At 41.4% G+C, this 13,147-nt stretch overlaps 1 protein-coding gene across 1 annotated transcript; it reads right to left on the reverse strand.

Moving 5' to 3' along the window:
* Nucleotides 1-857: 857 nt before the first annotated feature.
* Nucleotides 858-11,875, reverse strand: LOC137307219 (protein Wnt-6-like). Its single transcript, XM_067976629.1, has 4 exons — nt 11,798-11,875; nt 10,853-11,073; nt 8,466-8,767; nt 858-1,990 (listed from the first exon to the last, which is right to left on the reverse strand). The coding sequence occupies exons 1-4, from the start codon at nt 11,872-11,874 to the stop codon at nt 1,529-1,531; spliced, it is 1,062 nt and encodes a 353-aa protein (XP_067832730.1). The 5' UTR covers nt 11,875; the 3' UTR covers nt 858-1,528.
* Nucleotides 11,876-13,147: the final 1,272 nt, after the last annotated feature.

Raw genomic sequence — 13,147 nt, forward strand, 5'->3', positions numbered from 1 at the left:
TGTCCTTTAAACAGGTGACAGCTCTCATCCGTTGCATTTAAAACACATATCTAGAGCCTTCTAGCCCGCTAACCGCAGAAAACACAGAGACCTGTAGATCGGTGCAGACACACAGACATATACAACCAGAGAGCTGCATCCACACGTATACTCAACAAGCAAGAACTGTACTCATTCTCACAAAGCCGAGAGAGCTGTGTACACATATATAAACTCCATCTCAGATAACCGGGCATGCACAAGCACACACATTAAACCCAGGTGGAAATGCACACCTATTTATATACATGTATGCACACAATCCTTATACAAATACTGAAACCCAGAGAGCTACAGACTTAGGGACGGTAGCGCGCACACATAGAATGTCAGAGCCCTGAAAGGCGCTCATACTTAATCCTAAAGAGCTGTACGTACTTGTTAAGTCTGAAATACCTGCTGAGGACCACCATACCAAAGTAATGAGCTATCCATCATCATTGAAAACCGATCTCTAACCTTAATACTCCCAAGTACGCCTAGGGTTCCCTGTCAGCCTTCATTCTAAACGCTGAAGACCAGCCCCAGAATCAACCGCCTTCCGATCGTAAGGTGTCACCAGGTTACCGACCCGTCACCACTTTGAACTTTTCTTTTTGTGGTTTTAACAAAGTGGGGTCTCTAGATTTTACTGTGCAATGTAAACAGGCACATACACACGTGCACACACACGCACATACATACACGTACACACACTCAAACACACACATATTCACGCGTGCACGCGTTCATTCTCGTACCGACTCAGGGCTCGGACACGCAGACACAGAAACTGCACTGACACACCCAAGGTGGGAAACACTGAAATCTTATCCATTCCATTTATTATGCAGTATTTTCTATATTTCCTGTACAAATACCCGATAAATGAAAAATGAACCAGTTGATCTAAAAAATAGTAAACATTTTTTTAAATAACCCATTTCCACACCTAATGCTATTTACTCTGCGAACATTAGAAAGCCATGCGCCATCGATCTCCTCCTGACACATTGACCTGGGCAGCGCTTTCTAATGACACGCAGAGGCGGGTTGACAAAACCTTTGGACATTTTGCAATAATACAAAAATAGTTCTATATGTCTTCAGTCAGAAATTATATATGATTTCCTTTAATCGTTTATAGTTCTTCTATGCTATAAGGAATATGCACCTCCTTCCCCCTCCCACAATGGTTTGTACTCTGCAAAATTGATGAATTATCTCGGTATTGATCTTAAGAGCGGACCCAACCGTTATAAAATTGTTCCTTTTCAGACTCTTTGTAATCCTTCAAACTCGTAGGGTCGCGCCAGAGAATTCTCTCCCACTGGTCCGAGTCCATATTCCTGCCTGGGATTTTTGCACTGGAGCGAGAAGTTCCAGCAGATACGAGTTGTAACTTCCTCCTCCTCCCATTCAAAACTTTTGCTCTTTGGATAATATTTTTTAATTAAGTTTTACGTAAGTTCCAGGGATATCTTATTGTGTTGTTGTGGTTGCATTTTGGCTACACGCAGACGCTGAGTTCCTTTCTGATAGTACATTTTTTGCACTGCACCACACAACACCAATGGAACCGACACTGGCAGTTCTCCTGGAAGCTCATCGTCTTGTCCCGGTGCCCTCGGTCACAGCAAAGCAGGTCACAGCCGCTGACGTCCATCGCTGTGCCGTTACACACCCTGCCCCGGGTCCCTGGCGAACCGGTTCGCCTGTTGGGCAGACAGAAATCGGGAGACTCTGCGGAGTAAATCAAGTCCTGTTTATCCGGCTGTTTGATGTTCTGCCCCACCGGGATCAGCGTTTTCCCATCGTTGCCACCCATCACCTTGAAGGCGCCGTTGAAACGGTCCAAGAGGCGGTCACCGACCTCGCGGAAATGGGGCATTTTCTTCCAGCAAGTTTTGACCGCACAGGAGCCGGACAACCCGTGGCATTTACATTCGGTCCTCCTGTAATTGTTAACCGTCTGAAATTAAATAGGAAAGCGAAGAAAAAAAACTTTAAAAGGTATCTCTTAATACAGGGTTACTGTCATTAAGATAACAACTGCATTTAACTAATTGACTGGAAGAAATGGAAGATTAATCCGTGCACGAAATTGATCTTATACATCAGTTACAGACTGGGACATTGTAATTGTTGTCAAGAATGACATTCCATTAAAATAAGGGACGTTTCAAAAAGTTATCTTAAGAGGAAGGTAATCGTGAAAGAGATAGGAAGAAAGAACGTGCATTTATATAGCGCCTTTCACGACCTCAGGATGCCCCAAAACGCTTTACAGCCAATGAAGTACTTTTGAAGTGTAGTCACTGTTGTAATATAGGAAACGCGGTAGACAATCTGCGCACAGCAAGGTCCCACAAAAAGCAATGTGATAAATGACCAGTTAATCTGTTTTTAGTGATGTTGGTTGAGGGATAAATATTGGCCAGGACACCAGGGAGAACTCCCCTGCTCTTCTTCAAACAGTGTAATGGGATATTTTACCTCCACCTGAGAGGGCAGACCAGGCCTCCACTTAACTTCTCATCTGAAAGAAAGCGCTGTCTGACAATGCAGCACTCCCTCAGTACTGCACTGAAGTGCCAGTCTAGATTGTGTGCTCAAGTCTCTGGAGTGGGGCTTGAACACATAACCTTCTGACGCAGAGTCAAGAATGTTACCCACTGAGCCATAGCTGACACCTTGCTGAATGTTACTTATGGAGGTGATGGGTGAATAGGACATTGTTAGAGTAGGTAGATTTCTAAGGTTGTGAGGAGAGGCTGAAAGCAATAATAGGGCAACTGTACATTTTATCAGATCTTTTGCAAAATATTACATAATCATGGGGGGACGTGCTCTGGTTGCTATGTGTTGGCATTATTGCTAGCATAGAGAAGATTTCCTCTGATCGCTATTGATAGTGAAATTATAAATGCATTCTTTTTGAAGACATATAATGGATGTACAAAATCCTGTCCCTATGCTCTGCTGTCACTAACACATAGTGACCAGATCAAATTTGCCCCTTCCCCAGTGGACCCTCTTTGCCATGAGATCCTCTGGATACTATGTGCAACAACATTGTAAATGCATGTTGGAGATTCCCTCTGGCATTTATTGCAAACTCAAATATGTGTGCTAAAAGATATGTTCCTGTACTGTCTAAAAGAACAAGTTCTAAAACACCATGCTTGACTGTTCTTAAAGAATGTGTTTATATATGCTATAATATGATTGTGTACTAAAGGAATGACATGTGCTTAAAGAATGATTACATGTTCCAAAAGTGCATTCTAAAAGAACGTGTTCTAAAATAACATGCTCATGTGCTGTAAAAGAATGTTTACAGTTCTAGAAAATGTGTTCTAAAAGATCATGTTTACATGTTCTAAAAGATTGTGTTTGCGTTTTAAGAGAATGTTTACATGTACAAAGTGAATTTGAAGGAATGTGTTCTAAAAGATTGTGTTTATGATTGTGTTTATGTGGTCTAAAAGAACATGTTTATAAGTCCTAAAAGAATATTTATATGTTCTAAACATGTGTTTGTGTTCTAAAATAATGTGTTCTAAAAATATGTTTCTGATTTCACTAAAAGTACCAAACAAAGGAAATCTTCACCACCACATTTAGAATGTTGCTACACATTTCGCCCACGGGAATTCTTACCCCCACACGAGCTGACTACCTTAACAACCACACACTCACAGTTGACAGCAAAAGATTGCTCTAGATAAACACATATTTTTAGCACAGTGCAGGCAATCGGCTCTTTTTAAAGTCCAACATTGCAAATAATCGTATCGAATTACTTTACCTGTATTTAGTAATCTAGAGAATCATAAATTTTCTATGCTGGCTCATTCTGTAGACATGGGCACTGACCTGAGACAATGAATTTTCTGTGTCCCAATCTACATGTCAGGTCCATCAGTAACTTCAATCTATCCTTCAATTGTTTCTATTCAGGTCTGTTATGCATTTTGCAATGAGATTACCTAGATTTGCTATACATGTAATTGGATTTTGTTTCATTGAAAGTTTACTTGATTAAAATATTTCAGCAGGAATTGAATATGTAAACAGCTTAACTATTAAGCATGTTACAGGTAGTCAAGGGATTATTTGTGAACATGTATGCACCAGAATTCTGAAAACTCTACAGCTCTGTAAATATTCTCAAAAATAGAAGTATAATTGCATATTGCACATTAAAAGTCCCAAACCTTAAGTCACTTACGAAGTGTGCTTTTTTACTGCAACTTTAGCATTTCACATCAGTAGCTACAGTATAAATGCGCCTCAAATCTCTGTTTATCTGTCATGAAGCTGGATTTTTACATGAATTTTAATAAACAAAATGACTACCGGTTATGTGATCATTTGTTATTCTGTCATCTCCTCTATAAAACTGAAATTAGCAGAACTCTTCCATGGTCAGTAGTTATATTACTAATGGCACCTGAGCCTAGAAATTACTTTTGCTGATATCAGCAGACCAACACTTAATACATTGGTATGATATCCTCTGCCATTTTATAGCTGTTTATTTTATTCTAAAATCACAGAGGAATGTCATATGAAGGCAGTAAGAATAATATCTCTAACACTAATTTCCAGGCTTTATTTAATTTTAGTTCATTTTTGCCTCTTTAGTTTTTAGGTTTAGAGGAATTTGACAATGTGAAGGTGTTTTCATGCAACCCTAAAATCAAGTTAGAAATAAGATGTAGAAGTTTAAGTATTATGTGTGGTCAACAGCATTGTACTGATGTGAAAATTGGATCTTGAAGGCTGAAGTAAGAATGTGGAAGTATTTAAGTTATGGTGCCACAGACCTATGTTGAAAAATAGATTGACTAATGAGAAGGTCCCTATGCTAGTAAAAGAGAGAAGTGATGAGGATTAACTGTGGGGTAGTGTTTCATGTTTATTGCCTGGGCGTTAAGCATTGCCTGGGCAGAGCATAGAAAGGGAAATCTGGTGGGGAGGATCGCACACTGGTAACAGACCACTTGATTTTCCTTCCATTGAAATTAATTGAGGAGAGAAGCGTAAAAATCTACAATTAGCAGTTTACCAATTGAAAGGCTAACAAACAAATATCATTTGAAAACCGTCATATCACAACCTCTGACCTGAAACGAATAATAAACACATTTATTCACTCACATATTTCAATTATAGAACAGTGTGAATGGGGCTGAACTGATATATCTTTTTGCACCGTGCGTAAGCACAGTGTCCTTTCACCTCTGTGACTTGGATTGGAATCCAGCTCAGACAGATGTGGGTTATCTGGTTTCTGAGAAGGGTCTGAGTAGTACAGATGCTGGGATCATTGTCCTTTCACCTCTGGGACGTGGATTCAAATCTAGCCCAGACAGAGGTGCTAGAGGTATTGTGCCCGTCTCTCTCTCTCTGGGTCTGGACTGTGTAATTAGAACACCATTCTTGACCTCTGGATTTGAAGCCAACCCAGACAGTTGAGATGAAAGTTTCCTGTTTCTAATATCTGTAAGTGTCCAAAACGAAATTAGTTCCTGGCAGTTTCAGATCAGTTCCCTATAAATCAGATTGCCCCGAACGTCATCACATTATAGAATGATTTATTATTTTAACTTTTTGTTGGGTTCTACCACAAATACACAGTATACAATGATGATTTCGCAAAGTGGTGTTTCTAGAGTGGTAAGGTAAACGACCTTGCATGAGAAACAGTTTGAATTAACACTGATCTTTCACATCATTTCTAGAACAATGTTTAAATGAGCATTTAATAAAAGTGCAAGATTGAGTTTAAAGCAATATTACATTGCAGCCCGACTGAAAATGAATGGATACACCAGTTACTGAAAACTGACCATAAGCAGGTATTAAAATGAGTGTACGGTCATTGTCCCTGCTAAACGTTGAAAGATTGTATGTTTGTTATTTACTCGGGTATTAGTGTTGGGAAATGTACTGACTAAATAACCAGATATTGTCCAATGAACTGGCCTGATCGTCTCGATGATGGAGGAAGAATGAACAATATGCGTAATCAACATCTAATAAACGTTTCTATATATTTTATCCAGCGATAACTCTTCGTTCATTACCAATACACCCCTGTATTGAAAAGAAGTCCTGCAATTTTCTGGAGATGGAACACAGACGACAATCAGCAAAGGGGTATGTAGTTCGGGAGATGATCATTGGACCATGCACGCGTTGAGAGTGGATACTGAGTTTCCCCATTATTGGCTGCCATGCCCTGTGTGTTATAACTAAGCAGACATGGCAAGTCTCTAGTTTTTGTCCATCTTTTGTTGGACAAATGTAATATTACTCGTCTCCATGTTAAAATTATTATATCTACACATATTCAAAGGGTTACCATTTGGTTTTCTGGTTTTAAAAACTCTTCCTCTTTAGAACATGCTGAGATTGCTAAGTATTCGTACATCACAATTTACTCTACATTTATTTAACTTTTTCATTTCCTATCGGGCTTCACATCATACTTTGAACAGAATTATCTTCATACCTTACGTTTGGGCTCAACACAGAAAAGCATGTGGATCTATACAAGCAATATTTTTGAAGAAAAAAGATTCATGTTTTAAAAGAAATCAAAATTAGCCAGGAAACTTGGAGCGACACAATTACAACACTGCGTTTCCACCAGTGGGACCCCTTGTTCCAGTGCAAAGCAGGTGATGGGATTAAACGCCTCCTCTGTGTGGTAGCTACTTTGAGTTCTAAGTGGAATTGGTCAATAACTGGCATTAAGTTAACAACCTCGACCAGAAAGGATATAACGATGGCTTCTGTAAGAAATGGCAATGTTGCCCATGCGCAGTCCCGACCTAGTCCTGAGTGGGGGGGGGGTGGTGATATTGATGAATGGTGCAAAAAGGAGGTGGGAGAGAAGAGATGCGTAATCCGCAACAATGATATCCTTCAGTTTGACAAGTACATTTATCAAAGGATATTCTTTTCATATAGGAAACTAACAACTGTTATCTGGTTATCTCTCATCTAAATTGGTTTTGTACCATAACAATCCACTGGAACTGGACTCTCCCAATGCTTTATCTCTGGGCTATTACTTAATGCATCACAACAAATTACTTCAATGCCATTAATTCACTCTTACTGTCCTGTTTAGTATAATTATCCCGCACCATGCGAGTTCCAATTTGTGTTTTAGACCGATAGTACTAATTAATTCTTGCAGAGTTCAAATTGTGCACTCGATATTTATCATGCAATCACCAAACGCAGCTTATATGAATTTCCAACGCTGCCTAGTAATATAAAATTATATATAAATGCAGCTCACAGTATTTTTAATAAGATACTTATTTTTAAAGTAAATATGTTTCTCACAAGCCTTTGGGATTAAACAAGTCACTTTGTCAGATGAGAAATTATTTTGTGAAGAGAGACGAGATATTGGGACTGTTTCCGCTGGAGCAGAGGGGTTTTAATAGAAGTTTTTAAAATGAGGCGGGTTTTTGATAGAGTGAATAAAGAAAGACAATTTCGTCTGGTTGGGGAGTCAGTGACTAATTAATTTAGGGTCATTAACTAAGGGAGTGAGGAGAAAGGTTAGGAGATATTTCTTTGCACGGAGTGAGAGCATTAAATGCTTTGCCATAGAGACTAGTCGAGGCACAGATCATTACACCTTTTAGGGGAAAATTAGATCAATATTTGAAGCAAAGAAAGGTACGGAGCTATGGGAGAGCTCAGGGCGGTGAGATTTGTTTTGGATTGTTCTAGCAAAGAGCCGGTATAGATACGATGGGCAGAACGGTCTCCTTGTGTGCTGTAAAGTTCTACGGTTCTATGAGAAACAAACAACAAGATACAGTGCAGTCCTAAAAATAATGCCCTTCTCATTTCCCCTTGCGGCAAAGGGAGCTATCGAGAACCTAAAGGTTTGGGAGGAGATCTGACATTTATTAGTCAGATAAAGGATACAGATAAAGTATCACCGTCACTACAACAAACATCAGTATGTAACCACCGAGTAAATGTCACAAACTAAACCTGGATATGAAAATGGTGCAAATGTCCCCAAATGTTTAACTAAATTAATAAAAATCTAAAATTCTTACGGCAATAAGAATTCTACACTGGAGGTGCTACCGTTGGATAATGACACCAGCCGACAAAGTTCATTGACCCCGGACAATAACTTATGAACCGCACTGACTGGGTGTGATGAGACTGTACCGAACGATGGGAGATGATTTCCTTTGGGCGCTCGGTACTTCGCCAGACCAAGGGAATCTTCCTCCAATTTAACAATTTTTCATCTACTAAGCGAGATTTCTCCTTCGGGTTTGCGATTTCGTTACATATTGCACATGGAGGAAATCTTCCCCCGCGTGTTTTCGTTAAATAACTTCCACACGCATATGCATAGGATTCTGTGGTATGAATATTACCCCTGAACCTACCAGCCGCCCTGCCTCGTTATTGTGCAGGTCGATCAGGGATTTGATATCACTTTGTCCCTTCTTCCTTTCGGCGTCCATGAACTGTTTGGACTTGTCGTAGCCGAATTCCACGTCGTCTCCACATCCTCCCCATTCCCAGGCGGTTGCATCCGTCCCAGAGCCGGGAGATGGAGGGACCGCCGCCCTGCTCAGGGTGTTCTCACAGCCGCACTGCAGCAGCTTGCCCATGCTGCAGGCCTGGGTCACAGCGTACGCCACTCCTGCGGAGGTGATGGCGTAAACGAAGGCAGTCTCCCTAATATCTACAAACAAGAAAGGAGATAACATATGACACAGTGTTTGGCAATCGGACACTTCAATAACAAATGCGAAACATTGTATGTGAATGCATGCTAACACATTATATAATGTATGGATTATATCGGAATGTGTGTGTGGGTATGCATAGAATTTACAGCATAGAAACAGGCCAATCGGCCCAACAGCTCTATGCCAGCGTTTGTGCTCCACGCGAGCCTCCCCCACCCCTCTTCATCTAACCCTATCAGCACGTCCTTATACCTTTCTCCCTCATGTATTTATCAAGCTTCCCCATAAATGCATTTATGTTATTCGCCTCAACTACTCCTTGTGGTAGCGAGTTCCACATTCTCATCACTCTCTGGGTAAAGAAGTTTCTCCTGAATGCCCTATGCAGGTATAAATGTGTTTATGTAAATGCATATAGGTCTATGTATATACATCGACTGTCTATCTGCATGCAGCTTATATGTATAGACCAAGGCTAGGGCTCCAGATTTTGCCGACTTCCGCTGTGTTTTTGCTGTGCTCGCAATCCCACCAAAATACTTCCACTTTTCTATTGATAGGTTGACTCAAACCATTCGCTGTTCAGATTCACTTTTCTGCAAAGTATCTGTTCCCTTGTAGTGTAGGAATGGATGTGTGTCGTTAAAAAAAAATCAGGTCTGGAATTGGTAAATGTTTTCTGAGCAATTTATTAAGCGTAAAGAAAGTGTAAATAGCGGAGCACGGCCATTAAGAAAAGTGAAATGCCGAGAGCTTCTTACCATTACTAAATGCGCATGAGTTCACACAGAAAGTATCTCGACCTAAAAAAACAGTGAAACGGGATGGTGTGATGGGGACTGGGGATACACGGGGATAGAATATTGGAGGCATGTGGAATACTGGAGTCGAAAATCACAGTACAAGTAACTGAATAGCCCACGAAGCTATTTATGGGCGCACAGCAGACTGGGGGAAAGATGCGACAAAAATCTAACAATATTTAACAGTATTGTGTAATTGTTGATTCGCGAAAAAATAGTCGTGTCACATTTCTTATAACAGCTGCAACATTACATATCCCTTCTATTGAGGTTCTACACTCTAGGAAATGATATTTTATTCAGTCTCCTAAACGGTCGGTGCTTATCGAAAGCTAAGAATATGATACATTGAGAATAAATATAAAAAAAGAATCCAATGTGTTATCTTCACTTCCCCTGTGTGTATCTTCTGTCCACATCCCCATCTCTTTCAGCTTTTGTCTCTTCCTCTCGCTCATGCAGTTGTTTCTCACCTCTGTCTGTCTGTCTACCTGCCTGTCTGCCGATCGGTCTGGGTTGTTTTCTGTTTATTTCTGTCTGTCTGTGTTGCTTTCTGTTTATTTCGGTTGTCTGTCTGTCTGGGTTATATTCTGTTTATTTCTGTCTGTCTGTGTTGCTTTCTGTTTATTTCGGTTGTCTGTCTGTCTGGGTTGTTTTCTGTTTATTTCTGTCTGTCTGTGTTGCTTTCTATTTATTTCGGTTGTCTGTCTGTCTGGGTTGTTTTCTGTTTATTTCTGTCTGTCTGTGTTGCTTTCTGTTTATTTCTGTGTCTGTCTGTCTGGGTTGTTTTCTGTTTATTTCTGTCTGTCTGTGTTGCTTTCTGTTTATTTCTGTGTCTGTCTGTCTGGGTTGCTTTCTGTTTATTTCTGTCTGTCTGGGTTGCTTTCTGTTTATTTCGGTTGTCTGTCTGTCTGTCTGGGTTGTTTTCTGTTTATTTCTCTCTCTCTCTGGCCCCGACGGTTTGGCTCTCTGTCGATTTGCCTCGGATTTTCTCTCTGTGATTTTGTCTGTCTGCCCGTTTGTCTCTAGTAACACTCACATACAAGGTGACCTGCAACAGAATTCAACTCCTTCCTTCAGGTCAGAAATTCCGATCGCTTTTCTCCTGCGGCCCAGAGACAAACTGCCAGAATTCCCCCCCTGGCTACGCACATCTAAGTTTTAAATACTCCAAAATCGTCTTCAAATACCTGGTTTGAATAACACTAGACTAAGAGAGTGAAACCCCCCACCCCATGAGGATCAGAGCAGACAGGCCATATCCAGAGTCTCTACCTTGTTGGAGGATTTTGCCAAAGTATTTATTGTGGATGGTGCAGTTCCATCTGCGGAATCGGAACTGGTACTGACACTCCCGGATCCCGAGCCGGGCTCCCTTCGCCACCTCGCTCACGATCTCCGGTTCGGTTTGACACAGCTCGGCCTGTTTCCCAGCCAGACGCTTTGTTTTCCTACAGATACTATTGGGATCCATTACCAGCGGGCTCCCCACAGCCCTACAGCACGAAATAAAACACAGCAATAAAATGTTACTTCAGAACATGGTGTTTCTTCGATACACGAAATCACCCCCTCCAACAGCAAAAAAACAACACGCCAGGTTCTCTCGGCTTTATGAGACGTCTCCCAGTGTCCTCCTCGCAGACCAGCAGCTCAACATAACCAGAAACACACACATTTAAACAGATTTCCACCTTGGGCTCGTGTTACCGCTGCACAGCCGCGGTTCACAAGAACTGCATCGGGAAACTGAAAGGCGATTGGATCCAGAACTATTAGGCAAATTGTACTGAAATGATATTAAAGTCTTATTTGAAACGCGGGGTTCGCACAGACGCGACGCAGCGGCGAATGAATAAACGGGCAAGAGGTTATAAATCCGATTAAAGAAGGAATTGCGATGTTAGCGGATCATTTGTGCGCAGTGGGTTTGAGTAAGCCTCGCCTGAGTCAGTTAAAGGTAGCACTTTCTCTCTCTCTCTCTCTGGGATATCTCAGCTACAGGTGCTGAGATCAAGGAAAGGTTGTCAGTACAATGATCTCTCTCTCTTTCTCAGGCACTGTCTCATTCTCTCTCTCTCTGATGTTTCTCCAACTCAGACGTCTCACTCTCTCTCAAAAAACTCCTCCCGCGTTCTCTTTTACAAATCCCCGTGGTCAGATCGCTTTTTCTAACGTGGAGACAACACAAATATCACAGGGAGCTAGTCCGGGACTTACCACCACAGGCTGATGATGTTTGCCGGACATAAAAGAAAGAAGAAAAGTCCGAGCTGAGCTCCGGCGAAAAGCACCATCTCCACGCTCTCCCAGCTCACAGTGCAGTGGGAATCCAGAAATCAGACCCACTCCAACTCACTCCCTCCCTCTCTCTCTCTCTCTATTTCCCAACTCACGGCCTCTTTCTCTCTCACAGCCCTCTCCCGTTCCGCTCAGTTCACCCGTGGACTCCCATCTCCGGCAAAGCTTGGGGAGGTGGGTTTTATTCTCTCTCTCGTTCTGTGTCCAGGAGAAATGGGGGGTCACACAGCCTCTCCGAGAACGTTCAGCCTCAGCCTCTCTCGGCTCTTAAACAGAAATGGACGGGTTTAATTGGGGAAGCATCTCCAGTTGGTCACTTGAACTGAGTGAAGTGAGAATGAAATAGAGACAATGAAGATTAGAGGCAATAAAATCAAGGCTCGGATCCCATCTCCGTAGAGCTGGAAGTGGGGCATTTACTGGCAAATACTGGCTCTGCGGGGAGTCTGGCCTGGAACAAGGGGCTCGGTGCCAGGGAACGGCAATCAGGAGTGGGAAAGGGCATTCGGAGCTGGGAATAAGTGGAGGAGGGTCAGAGTTATGAAATGGGCATTGGAAATAAAATAACGAGATCAGATTTAGTGAGGTGTGGGGGGTGGGTTGGGTGGGAGGAGGGTCGGAGCCGGATCGCAGAATAACTCCAGGTAGGAAAAGGCAAACAGATAATCCAGGACTGGACTGAGGTTTGAGCCGAGTCTGATCTACATCTCCCCAGATCAGCATTCGGAGTTAAGCAGAAACGTTTAGATTGAGATTAAGTGAATTCGCACATGATGTGAAGGTAACCGGGGTTGAAAATAGGGATCAGCGGCAAATCTCCCCCCCCCCCACCATGTTATATTAATGGCATCTAAAATCATGACAGAGGAAGACAGACGTTTAGACAAATAGACCAGACAAAGATAGATTGATATATATAGACACAGACCGACGGACCAGACCGACAAACAGACATAGATACAAGGCACAGACTAACAGATACATATATAAATACATGTGCAGACATAAAAGCACTTAAATATATATATTTGATATACATACATAACTTGTATATACTAATGTATATATTTAATATACATATACTTGTATATGCTGATGCGTATATTTGATATACATACACTTGTATATACGAATGTATATATTTGATATACATACATAACTTGTATATACTAACGTATATATTTGATATGCACACAATTTGTATATACCAATATATATATTTGATACATATACACTTGTATATGCTAATGTGTATATTTGATATACATA

This window comes from Heptranchias perlo, chromosome X (genome assembly GCF_035084215.1).
Source record: "Heptranchias perlo isolate sHepPer1 chromosome X, sHepPer1.hap1, whole genome shotgun sequence".
Taxonomy (NCBI): Eukaryota; Metazoa; Chordata; class Chondrichthyes; order Hexanchiformes; family Hexanchidae; genus Heptranchias; species Heptranchias perlo.

Bases quoted from the DNA above. Each gene is read 5' to 3' on its own strand.
- LOC137307219 (XM_067976629.1), bottom strand. From the start codon at position 11,874: ATGGTGCTTTTCGCCGGAGCTCAGCTCGGACTTTTCTTCTTTCTTTTA. The intron at 8,768-10,852 runs GTAGAGACTCTG...TCTTGTTTGTAG, and splicing joins TGGCAAAATCCTCCAACAAG to ATATTAGGGAGACTGCCTTC. The intron at 1,991-8,465 runs GTAGGTTCAGGG...ATTTAATTTCAG, and splicing joins ATAACGAGGCAGGGCGGCTG to ACGGTTAACAATTACAGGAG.